The 18,976-nt window shown below is 69.3% G+C and overlaps 1 protein-coding gene across 1 annotated transcript in view; it reads left to right on the plus strand.

Moving 5' to 3' along the window:
• Window positions 1-15,309: 15,309 nt before the first annotated feature.
• The window catches only part of FAT2 (FAT atypical cadherin 2), a gene marked incomplete at both ends in the record, with an annotated part of 31,219 nt that continues 27,552 nt past the window's right edge, over window positions 15,310-18,976 (plus strand). The window contains 3 exons of the mRNA XM_084242497.1: window positions 15,310-15,452; window positions 17,118-17,259; window positions 18,461-18,682. Of these exons, the coding sequence (XP_084098623.1) occupies window positions 15,310-15,452; window positions 17,118-17,259; window positions 18,461-18,682 (507 nt within the window). The remainder of the gene's footprint in view (window positions 15,453-17,117; window positions 17,260-18,460; window positions 18,683-18,976) is intronic.

The following is an 18,976-nucleotide window of genomic DNA, read 5'->3' on the forward strand; positions in this document are numbered from 1 at the left end:
GAACACATGCACTCATACGCAGCCACAGCACCTCAAACCCACATACTCGCCCACTCACACGCAGGCTCACATGCACGGCTGCCTTTGTCTTCAGGGTCCAGGAAGAGCCTGGCAGGTGGAATTCTGCGAGCTCTTGTTGACTGAGTGAGCGGGCGAGCGAGCGGGTGAGCAAGCGGGTGAGCAAGCGGGTGAGCGGGAGGGAGAAAGGAGCAGCGGTCACCAGCAAGAGGACCAGGGAGCTGTGCACTCAGGCCAGCTCCTGACCCGTGGACGTGGCAGCTGCGCTTGAGCTGACCCCGCCACCCCTCTGGCTCCGAGGCCGTTTGGAAACCCAGGTGCCCCCGGCTCCCCGCTTGGGGGCTGGGCCGGCCCAAGACTTGTGGCCAGAGGTCAGTCTGGCAGATTCGAGACTGGCAGGCTCTGTCTGTGCAGCCCACGCCGACTCCCCGTGCAGGGCTTGGCCTGGCGCCCCGTGCAGCCAGTGGTCAGCAGGTCCGAGGCCTCGCCTGTCCCGGCGAGGACGGGGGGCCAGGACTCCAGGCTGTGGGCTCAGGGCAAGGCCTGCTCAGCCCCCCCACCAGGAGCCCCTGGGCCTGTCGTGGGCACGGGGTCCCCGCCAGCTCTCAGGGTCTCCTGGGTGTCTTACTGGAGCGCAGCCCCCGGCCCACCTGGCGCCTCCCCTTCGGCCCCTCTGCACACCTGGCCTGTTCTCCAGAACCTTCCGAGCCCTCTGGATTCCACGGCTGGCAAAGTGCCTGCCTGGGGGGTCGGGCACAGGATTTCTTTTTTTTGTTTCATGTAAAGTTTTTTTTTTTTTTTTTTTTTTTTTTATAGAGGCATGCTTTATTTATTTGTTTTGCTGGTTTGTTTTGTTTGTTTTGTTTATACATGCACTGGGTACAGTCAGAAGCGCGGGAGGGTGAGAGAATTCACCAGAGCCAGAGCGGGGAGCAGAGCAGGCAGAAGGACCGAAGGACACTGCTGAGGGGAGCAGCGGGCGGCAGGAGAGGTCTGCGCGCCATGTGGGACCCTCCTCTGGTGGCCGGGGAGCAGCCGGGGATCGAACCGGCGCCGCAGAGGCCGCGCGCAGTTTCGCAACCCAGCGCTCAACCGCTGCGCCACCGGGGAGGCCCTGTAAAGTTTTTTTTTAAGCTCAATTACCATCTTCTCCTAACTTATCTCACAGGAGAACGGATGCTCTATAAGGGCACCTGTCCCTTTTTTGCAGAATCTGACAAGAAGGTTTCAAAATTCCCATGAGCGGCCTCCCTGGTTAAGACGCAACCTGTGGAGCTGTCCGCAGCCTCTGCAGCACGAGTTCGATCCCCGGCCAGGGAGCTGCCCACAGGGCGCAGCAGCCCTCTCCTCTCTCCCCGCTGTTCCCTCAGCAGTGGACTTCAGTGGATCCGCCTGTTCTGCTCCCCACTCTGTCTCTGGTGGATCCTCTCACCCCCCACACCTCTGGCCCTCACCCTGGTTCTTGTATAAATAAATAAATCTTAAAAAAAAAAAAATTCCTGTGGAGGCGCAAGAAAAGCTGGCAGGACCTGGAGACCTCAGGTGCCACGCCCGAGGCCCAGGGGCTGTGGAGGCTGAGCAGGGAGCTGCCCCCTGGGGGACACGGGCGGGGTGAACGCAGGCACAGGCGACGCATGGCCTGGAGACAGCAGCCACTGGGCAGCGGAGGCCCCAGCCCAGGACGTGGCCCAGAGTGGAAGCCAACTCGCTTGTGGAGGGTCAGAGCCCGTGGGGCAAGGCCTGAAGGAACACGCTCCGAGCAGATGGCGCCGGGACAAGCGCGGGGCTGGACCCCAAGTCCTCACACTCTCAGCTCAGCTCTCAGCTCCGCAGGGCCTGAGGCCTAGATCAAAGGGCCGTCCACTCTCAGAAAGAGGCGGCCACCCTCCGCGTGGGCGAGGCAGAGGTTCCAGACGCTGCACCGAACACCAGCACAATAGACGGAAGACAAGCAGCATCCTCAAAATTAAAGACATTTAGACCAAGCTGGCGGCTGGTGGGAGCCAGCCCAAGGGGCCACGGCTGCTGCCCGGCTCCTGCCGCAAGGCGGAGGGCTCTGCGGGCTCAGCACAGACGCGGCCTGGGGTTAAAAAGGGTTTGGCTAGACCTTTCTCCAAAGACTCTGGTCACTATGCCCAGCCCCCAGTCGCGGGACACGCACCCCAGCCGCCGTGATGTCCCACCGCCCGCCGTGGCCAGACGGGCCACAGGGGACTCAGCCACAACTGCCTGGCAGCCGCCAGCCCCGGAGGAAGGCGCGTCGTCCCCGCGGACTTGCTCCTCCTCACCAGCGGGTGAGAAGTCTGCCCCGGCCGGATGCAGGGACAAGCAGCACGAAGCCTGCCCCCAGGATGAACGGGGTGAACCCCAAAACATTGAGCTCAGTGAGGAGCTCAGGACCCAAGGCACAGGAGTGGGGCCCGCCCAGGGGCGCACTCTGGCTGCTAGGGCTGCGGAGGTGGCGATGCTGACGGCCCCTGGCTCCCTGCCCTGCCCGGCCGTGAGAGGGGCCAGAGCAAGCCAGGCTGGGGGGACACGCCGAAGCCCCCACCTGTGCTCGGCACAGCAGCCACGGCCTACGGCACCGCCTGTGGGAGGCTCTGAGGACCAGGGGCTGCAGCCAGGCCCGACCAGGATGGGCCAGTCTCAGTGGCCCCGTGAACTCAAGGCCCAGCCCGGGACGGGGGCACTGGCAGTGGCCTTGCTGGCCAGGGACGGCCCAGGGAGGTGAAGGGAGCTTGGCCACGTGTCGCTGGGCCTCTTCTTCCCCATTTCCAGCAAACACAGGTGCTTGTTGCTGGCCCGCAGGAGCCCCCACCTGGACGTGAGACAAGGGAGCACAGACACAGTTGGGGTCTCGGCCTTTTCCCTGGACAACACCACAGGGCCCCTGCAGCCACCCCAATGTATGGCCAGGCCTGTCCAGGACACTCGCTCGGCCAGCTCTGACCCCTAAGACCACCCCAGCGGAAGCCTCCGTCCTCAGGGGCGGCTTGACGCCTCGGAGCCGGGCAGGCCACTCACCCTCACTGCACCTGCCGCCCACGTGAGGGGCCCAGCATGGGCATCCACCAGCTGTTGGCACTGCCAAGAGCCAGGGCCTCCCCTACCTGCCCCCTCACCCTTCCGCTGCCCCCCAAGAACCCGTCAGAGACCCAAGGTCCTAGAATGATTCACTGCACAGTCCAGGGCCCCCAGGACCAGAGAGGGCAGGGCACCCCCAAGGCCCCAGACACTTGGGCAGAGGTGGGGTCCCCCGACTCCCGCCCTCCTGGGGCTGCGATCAGGCGTCCCTTCTCCCGCTACCTCAGAGGGGTGGTGGTTGCCAGATCTCCCAGGCTGGGCTCCCTCCCCGCCCCCCGTCTTGGAATAATCCTTTAATGAATTAAGTGGAGCAATTATGGGGGTGGAGGGGCTCTGTTACTTTGGGGTGCCCCCTGGCAGCTGGAAGGGCCTTGTTTATCGTCAGGGAGGACTTAGACGTAAACTGGTGCCCAGCACGTCGTCAGCGGGGGCCCCCGTGCTCCCTGATTTGAGCCAAGACAACACCCCGTGCAGAGGCCCTGTGCCTGCCGGCCCGTCCCTCTGGCCCGACTCCCTGCCTGGTTGGTGGTCTCTGTCCACAGGGCGGGCACGGGCCCGGGGCTCCGGGCTGCCTCCCTCTGCCTGGGTCAGGGGGCCTACCCCAAGGCCCCTTGGGGTCACCTGGTCAGAGCGCAAGCCAGCAGCGCGCCCAATTTGCAGACCATCCAGAGTTTCTAACAGGCCAGTTTTCCTGTACAATCTCTAACTTCTACAAGCCGGCGATGAATCAAGATTTTGTTTGCAACTAAACATTAAAAAAACATGGAACAAACCCGAGGGGCAGAGGAGGTGGCCATGGCGTGAGCTCGCTCGCGAGGCCGGCTGGGACCGGCGGGGCACCCGGCCACTCGCAGCACGCAGGCCCCACGAATGCCAGCGACACGTTCCCTTCACCTCACGTCCCCACCTGCTGGGGTGCAGGAATTGGCCTCAAACGTGGACCTGAGTGAGAGCAAGAGTAGACCCCGGCCAGCACATGCGGGCCCGGCCCAGCTGCCCCCCCGGCCTAGATTGGGGGAGGCGCCCTCTGGGGGCTGCCCTCTGCCCGTCTGGGGGAGGCCCCACTGAGCCCTGTGCCCGTCTCCAGGACTTGCTCAGCCCTTGCGTGTGGGAAGCCTGCACTGTGTGCACCCCATAGTCTCTGTCTGGAAAATGGGGAGCCCCAGCCCCCACAGGGCACCCCGAGGACACCAGGCCCAACTTCATCCAGGGAACTCAGAGCCTGAGGCGGGCGCGCGGCCCATGGGGAGCTCCAGGAGACCACGGGGCCCACGGCAGCGGGTGGCCCCGCCTGGGCGGCAGCCAGCTGGGAGAGGAGCAAGAGCCGCTCATCTCTGCTAGGCCTCCCTGATCCGCGGGTTTTGGGGGATCCCAGCAACAGCCGGTGAAAGCCGGAGGCTTAGTTGGAATCCCCGGGAGTGGGAGCCTGTGTCTGGGGCTGCCTCGCTCCGGTGGGGGCACCGCAGGGCCTGGAGGTGCAGCAGGAGACGGGCCCGGGGCCCGCCACGACGCGCACGTGAGCAGACAGCTCTGCAGCAGTCGCCTCCAGATCCCGCTGAGGGACGGGGTGGCAAGGGGGGGGGGGGTCCCTGGGGTTGATCACGTGACCCTGGTGTTGTGGGCGCTGCGTGCTAACCCCGAAGCGGGCGCTCCCGGAGACTCTGAGGAGGGGCGGCCGGGAGCACTGGGGGGTGGGCAGTGCAGGGGGACACTGGCCTCTGGAGGGACCGTGGCCCTTGGGGGCGTGGGGGGCGCCGCTGCTGTCCAGCCTTTCCCAGGCCTGTGTCTGCATCTCCGCAGCCAGCCTGATGGGCCCAAGGCCGTCCCTTTCCTGGGGACCCAGGGCCAGGACGTCCCTTAGACTTGCTCATTAGCACCGAGTCAGGCCCCCTGACTTTGGCAGGCGCCTGCTTTGTGACCGTAGTGTCCACTTGTCTGTCCCCTGACCGCCTGCTCCCTGACGGCTCATGAGTGAGCCCCTAGTCCTTCCTCACCCGTCTGCCCAGCCAGAGTCCAGGGACCGCTCGTGCGCTGGATGACCGGCCCCAGCAAAACCTGTCTCCCCCGGGATCCGAGCCCTTGGTCCCGCTGGGGCCTCTGCCCATGGCGAGCCCGGACCTGCCACCATCGGGAAACAAAAGGGACTTCTCAAGTCTACCCGCCCTGGAGCCACGCACAGGCCTGCTGGCCACTGCCCTTGCTGGCCGCGGGGCGAGTGGGGCCACCTGCTCTCACAGACCGGCAGGCGCTTGCTCCGGCCCGCGGCCCTGCGGTCGTGAGGACGAGGCGGCGGCTCTGTCTGCACAGCCCCGAGCCCGGTCCCCGAGAGGCTCCCGGGAAACAGCCGCCTCGCCAGGTCTGCTGGTCAGGCCCCGGGAGGCAGCGCCCGCCTGCCCGGACGTCAGGGGCCGGGGCTGGCCAGGGCGGGAGGGGGTGGCCCGGGCTCTCGGGGCAGGAAGCGGGGCCCCGCCGGGCTCCAGGGGGCACGCCCCGGAGAGTGAGCAGGGGTGTCTGAGACAGGTGTCCCCGGCCCGGCCCTCGGGCCCTATCTCGAGCCACCTTAAGGTCGGAGGGCGGCGGTGCCGAGAGGGCTGCAGCCTGAGCGCGAAGGTTACCTCGTGAGGAAAGCGCGTTCCGAGTTGACGCCCCTTAAATGAAGCACGAGAGCTGTCCCGAGGCTTCTCTCCCACGTTACGTGGCCAGAAGCCAGCACCTGCATTTCGGCGAGTTCCCGGAGGCGCCTGGAGAGGGGCCGTGTGGGCTCCCTGCCCCCCGACAGCAGCTCAGGAGCGGGGCTAGGGCACCCCCCAGCCCACACAGCAGGTGGGGGACGAGGACACGAGGACGTGACTGCACGCGGAGATGGGGGCGGGCGGCCACTGGGGGCGGGTGGGCGGGGCACTGCCCTCTGCCCTATGCGGGGACTCTGCCCCGGGGGCCGGCGCCTGGGGTCCCGTCCCCCATCAGTTGCCTCTGCCATCGCCTGCTTGCTGGGCGGGGCCCCCAGACCTGGCCTGTAGCCTCCTTCACAACGCAGCATCCTCTGGGGCCGACACAGAAGACCTCAGGGCACCCCCAGGCTGGTTCCCCAAGCGGGCTGGGGTGCTGAGAAATGGGGAGAGGCCCTGGGGCCAGCCGGGGCCTTTCGGGGGGACTGCCCGAGCGGCTGAATTCTGGGTGTCGGGGGGCTCGGCGCAGGCTGAGCACTAGATAGACTTAGCTCCCACCCTGGTCCCATGCACTTGACGGTCCTGGGGGGTGGTCCCCAAGGTCAGCACCTTCCTCTGCAAAGTGGGAACGGCGATGGCGTCACCTCCGGGGCCACAGCGGCCGGCGCTGCTCTCAGCCTGGCTCCCGCTCTCGGCACATGTCAGTGACGGCGTCACGGCCAGCACTGCCACCAGCTCTGGCCGCTCTCCGGACACAGCAGGGAGCAATGAGGCTGTGGGGGCAGGTGGGGGGCAGCTGCTGGGCTTCCGAGGCCAGCCGGGTGCTCCCACCCCCAGGCCTACTGGGGTGACCACCCAGCCAGGCCCTCTGCGGAGGCCTGGGGCCGAGCCCGCTGAGCTGGGAGCAATGAGCTCATGCCCACCAGGTGGCCAGCGCGCCGGACGTTTCCCCTGGCAGACCTGCTGGCCGGGCCAGGACGGGCGGAGGGCCCGGGTGGCCAGATGACTGGTCAGCAGGGCTGCTTAGTGCTTGATTACATCCCGGCGCCCTGGGCAGTGTGGGGCTGCCTGTGCCCACTCTTGCTGGGCCCGTCTGTCCGCACAGAGCTGACACAGCCCAGCCCCGCCCCTGCCTTCCTCCGTCTGTCTCTCCTGCCCACGCGGGCTGCCGCCCCCGAGAAGGGTGGCCGCGTCCGGCCCGATGACTTCATCCTCCTCAAGTCACCTCGGCCCGGCCAGGCCTGGGGGGCACCCCTCCCAGGTCAGATTCCAGGCCTCTGCGGTCCTGCTTCCCCTCCCAGGACGCGGCTGCCCCAGGACTGCCCTGGGAGCACAAGGGGTAGGGGACGCCGGCCTGAGCATCACTTCACGTGCCCTGAGCATGGCCCGATGGCCAGAGACTGGCCTCTAGGGCCACCTTTGGCCCTGCGGGCAGCAGGCCTAGGGCCACGACGCAAGGGCCAAGCCCCGGGGTCCAACACCAGCTTGCAGGACCATCCAGTTAGAGCCTCCGCCCCATCTCCAGGAACCCCCCGGCCAGGCAACTGGTACCGCTCGCACTGCCCTGAACTCTGCCAAGACTCACATCCAGGATGGTCGCCTTCGGTCCCTTGGGGCCCTGGGGTCTGCTTCCCACTCGCATCTCAGCTCTGCTCAGCCCTCCTCAGTCGCACCCCCTGGCCAGGGCAGCTGCAGGCCGCTGGGGTCATGGTGCCGGCCCAGAGAGCTGGTGGGGCTGGGTGGGGTGGGGCGGGCCTGGCTCCCGGGCACAGCGGGCAGCCTCGGGAGCTCCGGGCTGGCCAGCGCCCTGCCCCAGCCGCTGGGAGACGGCAGGGGGTGACACTAAAGGCATCGCAGGTGGAACCAGGCAGGCCAGGCGGGGTGCGGCGAGGGCTCGGCGGGAGGCAGTGCTCTCCAGGGGTCAGGCATTGAGCAGCTGCCGCTCGCTGAGGCCCGGGTGAGAGCTGGCCTCGGGCTCTGGGTCTGAGAGATGGAGGGGGCACAGCTGAGCCTAGGTGTCGGAGCTGAGGGCCTGCTCCCCCCTCACCTGCCGGCCCAGGGGTGGGCGCAGAGGGGCCACGGGCCGGGGCAAGACGGTGTGTGGGGGGTATTGTGGCACAGCTTCAGCAGGAGAGAGGGGCTGGGCATCAGGGCGGCGAGCAGGCCCTCTGGGGTGCTGGAGGCCAGTGGGCCGAAGGGTGGGAGGTGGGACCTGGGGGTTCAGGTGGCCTCCTGGGCTCTGGGACCCTCCAGTGCTCTCCCTCCTCCACACGGGCAGTCAACGGGCAGGGCCCGCAGGCCACCTGCGGCTCATGCCTGATAGCCGGGCGGCAGACCGGGAGGCCCATCACCCCAGTGGACCCTGACCACTGTTCTCAGGTCCTGCCCGGCAGAAGCGCGGGAAAGTCTGGGGCCCTGGGCCTTCCAGTAGTGGGGCAGCCGCCTGCAGGCCCAGATGCCGGGGACAGTCCAGCAGCTCCCAGGACGCACAGTCCATCTCCTTGGCACACATGGTCCAGAGCCTGCTGGTGCCTGGGCCACCTGGACTCCCAGCCACCTGGCCCGGCCACGCGGCAGGCCTCGCATCCGTCTGTTCTGAGCCACCCCTGCACCAGGCGCCGACGGAGCAAGTGGAAGCCGCTGCCCGGAGCCTGCGGCGGCCGGTGGCCGTGGAGACCAGCGGCGCTTGCTGAGGGGCTGGCTCGAAGGCGCTGCCCGCCAAAGGGCGGGGGACCTGCTGAGAGTGGACCTGCGGGGTGAGGGTCTCCCAAACCAGGGAGGCTGCGGGGGGGTTGGGGAGCCTGGGGGAGGCTGCGGGGGGAGGCTGCAGGGGCAGCGCCCTCTGTTTCCCCCGGTGCCAGCATCGGGTCCCCCCTGCACACAAGGAGCAGGTGAGGGTGTCCAGGTCTGAAAACGGGGGGTGAGGATGAGGGCTCAGCCCTGCCCAGCTCTTCTTTCCCTCAGCTACTGCTGCTCCACACGGGACTTGTGGGGGGCCCCGAGCAGACGCCCCATCGGGGGGCCGAGCTCAGAGGTGTCACGTCCCTGTGGGGTTCCGGGGCTGGAGCTGGCACTTTGCGCACATCCCCAGCTCAAGAGTCAGGGCCCCCCAGTGGAACAGGCCCTTGTCAGCCCCCTCGCAGTGGGACCAGAGCTCAGGGGGCTGCGGCAGGGGCGTCCGCAGGGCCGCCCGCCGATGTCTCCCCTGACCCCTGTGCTTCACGAGGTCGCGCTGTCCTTACCTCCATCGTCTCAAAATGGAAACTGAGGTTCAGGAAGGTCCTCCCTGGGGCCAGGTAGGGGGGCGGCGCTGACTGGCACGGGCCTGGGGTGGGCGTGGTGCCCATTGGGGTGCAGGCAAGTCCCCCCTCTCTGAGAGCCCACGGGCATCCTGGCTGCCCGCGGCCTCAGTTTACCCCTCTGCGAAGCAGCAGGGCAGGTGGGGCTGGCGCCCGGCGGCATCTTCCAGGGCCTGCTCCCCACCGCGCTGGGCCAGGACCAGCTGGCGGCGCCTCCTCCCCTGCGCTGGCAGCAGAGCCGCCTCCTCTCCCCTCCCGCGGGGAGGGCGGACACACCTACGCCCACTTTCTCAGCAGTCCCGGCTCTGCTCTCCTTCCTGCTCGGAGCCTGGATCCCGCCCGAACTGGCCGGCCGGCGCTGACAGGGGCTGCCCGGTAGCCCGCGGCCCCCTCCCCACCTGAAGGGCACAGGTAGGCGCGGGGGGCTTGGAAGTGGGGGTGCTGCAGACCTGCCCATCCTGCCTGTCCCAGACGGCGGGGCGGGGGCTCCCGGAGGGCGGGACGGAGCGGAAGTCTGGGCAGGCACGGGGGGCAGCCCCGGCACCTGGCTGGTCCCGGCACACGCGGGACACCCGAGCCGCAGTGGCTGAGCCTGGGGCCAGGGCTGGGGGCCTCGGGGCTGGGCAGTGCCCTCAGGCTGCAGCAAGGTCACAGAGGGCGCGTGGCTGGGGCCGAACCGGAGGGTGGCCCCTGCCTGGGCACCCGGGGCTGAGCCTGGGGAGACGCGGGCAGCCTCCTACAGGTGGGCGAGAGCTGCGGGGTGCGAGGCTCCCTGCGTGGGGGGCCTAGGGCCCCCCACCTGCCACATGCGGCCGGAAAGCAGCCCCATCACCGGGGCTTAGAAGCCCAGCGAGGCGGGGGGACGGGTCTGTGGCGGGAGGGGGGTCTGGGCGGGGCTGGTGTGGAGCGGCAGCGCTGCGGAGCCGAGCCCGGGCGCGTTCAGCCTGCACGCCGGGGCGCGACCTGCCCAGCGCGGGAGCGGGGCCTGCCGGGGCTTGCGACGGCTGGAGAGGCGCTGGTGTCAGCCTTGCTGGGGGGCTGGCGGCAGGCGCAGGCCGAGGAGGCTGGACTGGCACTTGGCAACCGATTCCTGGTGGGGGGGGGCGTGTGCCCCCTACAGACACCCCCGTGCCCGTGGCAGCTGCCCCAGGTGGGTCGGGCTGGGCATGCGGGGTGCTGGGCGTGGGCTGTGGCGGGCGGGGCCTGCTCTCACGGCTCTGCGCTCTCAGGCGTGGGGTGCTGCTCGGCGCATGACCTCGGGTGCCCGGTGGGTGTCCCGGCGCTTGGCAGGATTGCGCATCTGAGTTATGAATGAGGGGCCCCAGAAGCCCCCCAGGGAAGGCCCCTTTCACAGCAAGTGGCCAGAGCCCCGCAGGGCAGCCTTGGGGGAAGCCACAGCGCAGCCAGGAGAGGAAGCCTGCACTGCTGACCCCGACTGACCCTGCTCAAGGGCAGGGCCCCTGGTGGGCCAGCGCACGGGGAGCGCATGGAAGGGCCCAGCCTCCAGGAAGGCCGGGCAGGCAGGCCCACAGCCTCGGGCGAGCGGGAGCCCCGGCCACAGCCCGTGCGTGAGCCCCGTGCGTCAGGAGGCTCCCTGGGGGCGCCGGCACTGCGGGGCAGAGACAGGGCAGGAAGGCGAGGGGCCGGTGCGGGCAGGGAGGGCGGGGGTGGAGGTGCAGGCGGCCAACGCGGCGCTGTCAGGGAGGTGGCGCGAATACCCGCGGGCAGCACCGTGCAGCCCCAGCCAGCCGCGACCTTGCCGTCGTGCGGAGGCTGCCTGAGTGTCCCCACCACGCGCGAGGAGGGCTGCGAGGCCCGCCGGGCGCAGCCAAGACCCAGGCTCTGCAGCACACAAGGGAGGAGAGGCGGGTGGGGTCGAAGGTCAAGGAATGACGGTCCCCAGGCGACCCGCAGGACCCCGTGGAGACAAGTCCCCAGAACGCAGCTCCCGTGGGGAGATGCCCGGGTGTCCCGCTGGGACAGGTCTGGGTGGCGCTGGTCCCAGAGGGCAGGGACCCAGGAGCTGGGCCCAAAGCGGTGCGGGGGGGCGGGGGGGAGGCGAGCAGGACAGGCACCGGCCGTGGGGTGACAGGCATGTGGGAGCACACCCTCCCCGGGTCAGGGCACCGCCTGCCCCTGGTACCCCAGCTCCAGGGCCTCAGCCAAGGCCGGATGGCACCCCAGCAGCAGGCTGGCTCCACGAGGGCACAGTACCAGGTCCCAGGCCCTGGCCCATGTCCATGCCACCAGGATAGGCCATGATGACTGGCCTGTGCCGTCTATACTGGGCACTCCCCAAGCCTGGGCCCCGGGAGCCCTGGGTGTGGCCTCCGAGCATCACAGCCTGTTGGAAAACTCAAACCCAGAGCCCAGCTCCTGGGATGCTGGAGCAGGACGAGGCCCCAGCAGAAGCGCCCTGCATTGCTTTAAGTCCCAGCTTGCAGAGCCCTGCAGTGACCACGCGAGGTAGCCACACGGCCAGGGCCACCCAAGGCACTGCCAGCCCCATCAGCCGCACGGCCTCCACCCCAGGCGGGCTGCCCTGGCCTCTGAGCCGTTGGGCCCCACGAGAAGGGTGACCAGGGTCAGCTGGCCAGGTGCTCACACTGTCCCTGTCCTGCCCCACCGCCCTGTCTGGGGTCCTCACTGCAGCCGAACGCCAGGGCGCACTGGAGCCAGATTCCTCCGCTCCACTCTGGCCCAAGAACCAGAATGCGGGGGCTAGGGCTCCAAAGGAACCCCAGGGGAGTCCAGCTGGCTTTGGAGCCGCGGAGCTGGCTCAGAGCCGGGAGGCAGCGCAGGCAGACGCTCTGCTCCGACCCACACCCCCAGGCCTCGGGTTCTGACCCTCCGTGTTTCCATTTGTAAAATGGGGACGAAACGCCGCTGCAGGTTTCCTTCACTAGCCAAGGGCAGCGTGTTTCCACGAGACCTTCCAAGCACCGCACGGCACCGAGCAAAGAATCGGGGAACCTTACGCACACGGACGCTGAGGGTCTCAGGCCCAAACCCCGACCGGCCGGGCCTGACGATGAACACCTGGATTCCCGGCCCGCCAGGCGCCGGCAGGTGCACGCGTGCAATCAGGCAGAGGCAAACCACGTGTGAGCGGCTGCACTTACCGGCTGGCGTGGAGGCCGAGGCGGTCCCGGGGCGGGCGCAGGAGACCCGCCGCCCATGCGGGCCGTGTCCAGCAGGCGGCGGCCGGCCCCTCTCCGTGGCTCGCGGCGACTGGGTCCGGCTCCTCCGGGCCAGACGCCCGTTCTCTCCCGCAGTCCCAGACATCCTCGAGCCGCCCTACGCACGGCGGAGTGGCAGGATGGGCACAGTGCAGGTTTTCTGATTCCAGCAGACGGGTGAAGGAGGAATGGCCCGGAAAGTCCTGGAGCCCTCGGTGGCTTTTGCAGGCTTTTACTGGGATTTCCCAGGCGCGGCTGGCAGGCCTCCCAGCCCCCAGCCAGTCTGCGCGCTTCCTGGGCTCTCCGGCGTTCTCTGGCGGCCTCTGCTTCTCTCGCTCTGCTCCTGCTTCTGCTGGCGTCTCCGGGACGCCGCCTTGTAAGCCCAGTCTCTCAGCACAGGTGTATGCACTTACGCAGGCCCACACCCCACTCCAGGGGCCGCCATCAGGCGCGCGCTCAGGACCGCAGATCCGTCATCCATCCTAATGGCGGGAGGGCGGAAAAGCCCGACGCTTTTTACCTTACCCTACACCTGGGGGCCCCTTCACAGGACGCCACGCTTCTCTGCGGTCACTTCGGCCAAACCCCCTGCTCTGATTCAGCTGCAGGGTGGCCGGGTTGGCCCTGGGTCCCCATGGCTGCCTCCCTCGCAGGGCCCCAGCACCCTGCGGGGCCCACAGGCCCACCTGAGGTCAGCTGCTGCCAGATACCGGCCTTGCCAGCTGCGGGGCCCGGGAGGCTGCGGGCGCTCTGGTGGTGCTGTGGCCTCTGCACCAGCTGCCACAAGCCGCGCCCACCCGGGGCCTTTGCACCTTGTCATAAAAGCCAGTCCCCTTGGAGGGGCTGGGGGCGGGGCCGGGGCCCTTCCGTCTGCGCCCCCGATGGGCTCCTTCAGAGCTCCCATCCCGTGTGCTCGGCCGTTGGGGGCTCTGGGTGTTGGGTCCGGGCGGGCGAGAGCCGCCGTCACGCTGCCCACCCTGAGGTCTCTCCCTGGAGACCAGCCAGCACACCCTGGGCACATCTCGGGCCCTCACCTGGCCTCGACCCCCACCTGTAAAATGCAAGTGCTCCACCCGGCCCAGAGGGGCTCAAGCCAGAGAGGGGGTCAGAAAACCGCTCAGACAGAAGCAGCTGCCCTGACCCGAGCACAGCAGGCAGGAGAGGACCCGGGACCGGCCGCCCGTGGCTAGGAAATCCGCAGTTCACCTTCCAGCGCTTTTACGTAAATGTCCTCTCTTTCATTAAAAGCCTTCTTTGAAGCCCTATGCCAGAATCTCTGGCGAGCTGGCGAGCGAGGCGTAACGTGCACACACGGGGCTGGCGAGGGCTCGGGGCTCCTGCAGGAGGAGCCGCGCCTTCCAGGAGCCCAGCCTCCCGGGCTGCCCGCTAGCCTGGGGGCAGTCCCTCAGGGAGAACGTGGCCCCGGGGGCATTGGGGGTCTCCTCTCTGCAGGATGAACCCCTGCCTCGCAGCCGCTGTCCCCAGGGCGCAGGTGAAGGCGGCAGCCTCGTGGGCCTCATGATGGCTGCACTGAGGCCGCTCCCGGAGGGGCGGGTGGACGCGGGCGCAGCAAGCACAGCCTCCCCCACCTGCTGCCGGGGGAGCCCCGTCTGGCCCAGGTCCCTCCCGACCTCCGCCCTCCCGGGCCAGGAGAGGCCTCTGGGGACTTGGAGGCAGGTAGAAGTGGGTCACCTGGCTCAGCAGATCCAGATGCCAGTCGCCCCAAATTCCCCGCAAGCTCGTGACCACTGCTCCTGAGCCGCACCCCGCGGTCTGACGGAGCAGGTCTGGGCGGGGCTGGGAGGAAGCGGTCACCCCACCCCGGCTCCCCGGAGGGGGTCCTGCTCCAGGCCACCGCCGCCCTGCTGGGCCCCTGAGCCCTGCCTGCGGCGGGGGAGCACAGGGCTGCAGTGCAGGGATGGGGGCCTCAAACGCAGAACTTGGGGACTTGAGAATGGACTTCGGGGCGCTTGTGTATGAAACTGGGGCTGGAGTTCAGAACTCGGGGGGCTTGGTTTGGCACTGAGGGTCTGGAGTGTGGAAGTGGGGGTTCGTGTATAGAATCAGGGGCTTGAGTGCCCAACTAGGGGGTTCGAGTCCCAACTGGGGGGACTCGAGTGTGGAACGGAGGGTCTCGGTGTGGAATTGGGGGGCTGGCCAGGAGGCCCCAGCGGCTGGCCAGTCTCTGTGGGTGGCCTGGTGTCCTGGCCATGGCCTCTGCCCGCAGTCAGTCCGTGCCTGCTGGCTGGGTCCCCAGGGCTCTGCTCGGGGGGTCGGGCCTCAGGGACAGGCCTGGGGCGGGAGGGAGGCCTGGATGTGGCGCTTCTGCTGTGATGGCCCTTGGCCGTGAGAGGGCCGGGGTGGATGTCCAGGAGGACCACGGGGGGAGGCGGCCGGAGCAGGCATACAAGGGTGGCTCCCCGCCCGTGCTGCGAGGGCTGTGTGACCCCGGGTGCCTCTCTGCACCCCTCATCGCCAAGCCGGAGTGATTTCAGGCTCAGGGAGTCAGCATCAAAGCAGCCGTGTGTACAAGGGCTGACCGCAGGGCACATCCCGCCGCTCACTGACCACACGGCCCTCAGGGAGTCTCCACAGGCGGGGTGGGCAGGCAGGGCGGGGCCAGGCCCATGGCAACGGCAGAGGCCGGGAAGTGCGGGGCTTGCTGGGGTCCCCGAAACGTCACGGGGAGAGTGTGGCCTGCCGTGGCGGCCGCAGAGCCCTGGCCAGCACTATGGATGGTTCTGGAAGGCCCGAGACGGCCTTCTCAGTCCACACTTGCAGACGAGGCTCAGGGCCAAGCTGGGGCTGGGGCAGAAGCCGAGCCTGGACAGGGTCCCCCACCCTGGGCCCAGCCCCGGCCTGAGCAGTGGGCAGAGCTGTGGGAGCGGCCAGTGCCTGCATCCCTGGTGGTCCCTGCGCAGGGGACAGGGCTCCGGCCCAGTGTGCACGTGTGTGTGCGTGGCGCGTGCAAGGGGCCTGGGCGGGGTCCAGTTGTTGGACACACTAACAGCAGCACCGTCGTCACGCTGGCCCGTGACTGACCAGTGACCTATAACCGAGATGTCCCCACGCGGCACCGAGCCCGACGCTCACTACCGGCTGTCAGTCGTCCCGCGGGGCAGCCCGGCCCGTTCGCTCCGTGCCCCATGCGGGCAGGCGGCCTTGGGGGCGGGTCTGGCAGAAGCGGCCCCCGCAGCCAGGCGGTGAGCAGGCAGCGGCAGCCGTGGCCCGAGGAGCACGGGGTGGCCCCAGGGGCCGGGCACTGGGACTCCCAGCTCCTAACCCCAGCCCTTGGGCCCGCCTCGTGCTGCTGAAAGAGGGGTCCTGCTCTGGCCGGGCGTGGGAGGGCCCGTGGCTCGGGCCGCGCTGGCAGCTCTAGGCTGCGAAAGCGGCCTGGGGTCTCAGGGGCAGCCTTGACAGGCTGTGAGACCTGGTTTCCAGGACCGCGACCTCTCCCCTCTGGCTCTGCGTGGCCCCCGCATGACCTGGCCACCCCCTCCCTGCATGTCCTGAGAGGCCCTCCCTGACCCTGCGTGCCGTCTCTCTGGTCCGGCTGCACGGCCACCTCCTGCTGCCGCGGGGCCCTGGCACTGGCTGCTCCCCCGCCTGGAGCCCTCTCAAGACTCCGGCCCTCCCCGCCATTCCTGAGATGTCCATGTCGCTGCGGCCCCCGAGCCCCGGCCCCTGACCTCCCGGCCCCCGGCCCCCCGACAAAGCAGCACTCCCACCCTCCGACCCTCCCGCACGCCTGGTCTTCACCTCAGCCTCCGCCGCCTGACTGAGGGTCTTTGTCATTTCTGCCCTGCCCGAGAGCCCGTCCACGAGAGCCACCCCCGCCCGCCGGCTGTCCGTCCCAGGCCCTGGGCCAGGCGCAGGACGTGGCACCGAATGAACGAGCAGTCAAGGCAGGCTCCTGGGAGACCCCGCTTTATCCCGGGGCCCCCCGAGACATCAGGGTCCAGGCCTCCCAGCCTCGGGGCCTCCCGGAAACAGCACCACTGACCGCACGGACGGGAAGGGCGGATGCTGTCGTGGGTGAGATGTTCCTGGGCCTGGATGTCTCCTTCCTCGGAACTGAGAGCTTGGCAGGCTGGTTGGGGCTCCGGAGGGCAGGGGGCCCCTCCAGCCCCAGCCAGGCTTCCTGCGCCATCCATGTTAAATCAGAGCCCCAGAAAATAAACACCAGCCCTCCATGGAGCCACCCGCAGCTGTGCCCGGGGCCAGGTGTGGGGGCCGGGACAGCACGGCGGGGACGCTGGCCCTGAGGAAGCCGTGGCCAGCCCCGAGGATGCTGTGGCCAGCCCACCTGAGCGGGGCCGGCAGCTGCTTGCACCAGTGCCAGGGTGGTGCGGGCACGACAGGTGGCGGCTGGGTGGGGCGCGGAGCTGGGTCCACACTAACCCGCGCGGTCTCGGCCCCCGTGCCTGTGAGCTGCGATGCCAGCGTGCAGATGCCAGCCGCGCGGCGGGAAGGAGGAAATTGGGGCCGGTGTTCCTCCACCCCCGCCGGCCCCAGAGCTCCCGACAGCCTCAGGCCAGGCTACCTTCCCGCCACCCTGGGTTCTGGGAGGGGCCTCCCGGTGGCCCTCCTGCCGCTCACCCCTCACCTTCCCAGCCCGCCTGCCTGCGCCCTGGGGAGCAGGTGGAGGAGCCGTCATTACCTGCATTTTACAGGCAGGTAAATTGAGGCTCAGAAGTGGCTCTGTGGCTGTCCAAGGTCACGCGTGCCCCGAGGGCCTCTGACACCAGCCCTGTCCCGCCGGCGTCCAGCTGCTTGATGGCTGGCTGGTGGGGCCGAGCCGTCCCGGCTCCTGAAGGCCGCCCAACCTCCCAGGGCGGGGCCCCGAGTGGGCAGAGTCTTCTCCCCAGCTCGGGCTTCAGGCTGAAGTGGTGGCTCCTCTCGGGAGATGCGCCTGAGGACAGCAAGGGTGTCGGGCGCCCACGCCCGTGGGCAGCTGCCCTTTTTGGGCTGGCCGGAGACTCGGAGCCCACGACTGGCTTCTGGGGCCAGGTACTGGGTTCTGAGTAGCCTCGCCTGGGAAGATGGCGCTGGCAGAGGCCTTGGCCCGGCCAGACCCGGCTGCAGGCGGCTGGCACGGGACTAGGGACTCCTCAACATCACCACATGCTGCACCGACCCGCCTCAGAGAGTGCGCCCCACCTGCGGCCACAGCCAGGGTCTACGCAGGCCCCCCACCCTCCCCACCGTGGACGGGCTGGGGTGAGGGGTGCTCACATGTGGCTCAGTGCATGGCTGCAAGGGGTAGGCGCTGCCCACATGCTCCTGCGGACCCGCAGGTTCTGGACCCCGGGGAGCCCAGGCCCCGGCAAACGTGGGCCATGCTCCCAGGGCTGCCCGCGGGCCCCAGGCTGGGGCTCAGCTGAGTGGCTCCCTGCTCCCTGGGAGGAGGCCGGACCTTCTGCAGAGGGCCCAGAGGACCAGCCCTCCCACCTCCAGCGGTTGCGCCTGGGCCTGGGCCTGGGGACAAACGCTCACCAGTGCCGGGAGCTCCTCGGGGGGCCAGGCCCCTCCCCAGCCCAGGAGTGCGTCCTAGGCCCTCAGGGCCGTGAGGGAAGGCAGCACCCGGCCCCTCTGCAGACCAGAGGCTGAGGCCAGAGCTCGGGGCGGGGGCTGGGACCGGCCCGTGGACCCTGAGGCCGCAGCTTCTGCCTGGCCCTTCGGGGAGGCCCGGCCTGCCTGCTATGGGGCGAGCCCTCTCTGGGGTGGGGACCTAGTCCCCAGCTTCAGAGGAAGGGCGGCTGCAGGGTCTCCCTCTGTCGCGGCTCCGAGCGCGGGCTTCGGCCTGGCCGATGGTGCTGAGTGGCCGCCTGGGGTCCTGCCCTGGGTCCCTGCAGCTGGCGGGAGCCCGGGAGGCAGGGCAGTGGGCAGGGGAGGGCACAGGCCAGGAGGGCCACGGAGCCGACCACTGACAGCGAAGGGCCGGCCAGGGAGCCCTGCGCGAGGGGAGAGCGGACGGCTCCGGCAGCAGGGCCTGGGGAGCAGGCGGCCTGGGAGCCTGGGGCTCGGGCTGGAGGCTAATCCTGGGCGCGGGCAGCAGGGAAGCAGATAACCTGGTCTATGTTTTCACAAGATGTTTCAAAGATGTCTGAGGCGTGGTGGGCCCTGGGGCCCTGCGCCCCCACCCAAGGGCGCCCTCTCTGCACCTTGGCCCCCTCCGGGGAGAACCCCCTCCCTGCACTCGTCTCTGCAGCTCCGAGGCTGTGCAGCTGCCGAGCAGGATCGTGTCAGGGCCTGCCCGGCGCGGCTGACCTGGGAACAGGAACCTTCCGCGGGGCAGGCAGAGGAGGGCGGCCGGGCGCGGGCGCGGGCGCGGGACCGGACCCGGGTGAGGACGTGCCTCCAGAGCCGCCAGGGCCGGGTCCCCTTCGGCTTGGCAGGACGGGGTGAGCACGGCCTGGGCCCGGCTGCAGGGGTGAGCGGGGCGGGCGGGAAGCCGGGCAGGAGACGCCGTGCCTGCCGCCGGCTGCGGGACCCCCGTGCGCAGGAGCCTCCTCCCTGCCCCTCTCCTCGGGGGCCTGGGCTCGGCTCGGGGGTCCCCAGCAGGGTGGGGAGGGGCAGCGGGAGCACGGCCGCAGGATGGGGCAGCTTGGGGTTCTCTGCCGCCAGGGACTTTCCGAGCCGAGCGAGCCCGGGGTGGGGGGGCATCCCCCCTCGTGCGGGCGTCCTGGGCGGGTGGTCTTAAGGGGCCGGCAGAGCCCCCTCCCCG

This window comes from Talpa europaea, assembly GCF_964194135.1.
Source record: "Talpa europaea genome assembly, chromosome: 9".
In the NCBI taxonomy this organism is placed as follows: domain Eukaryota; kingdom Metazoa; phylum Chordata; class Mammalia; order Eulipotyphla; family Talpidae; genus Talpa; species Talpa europaea.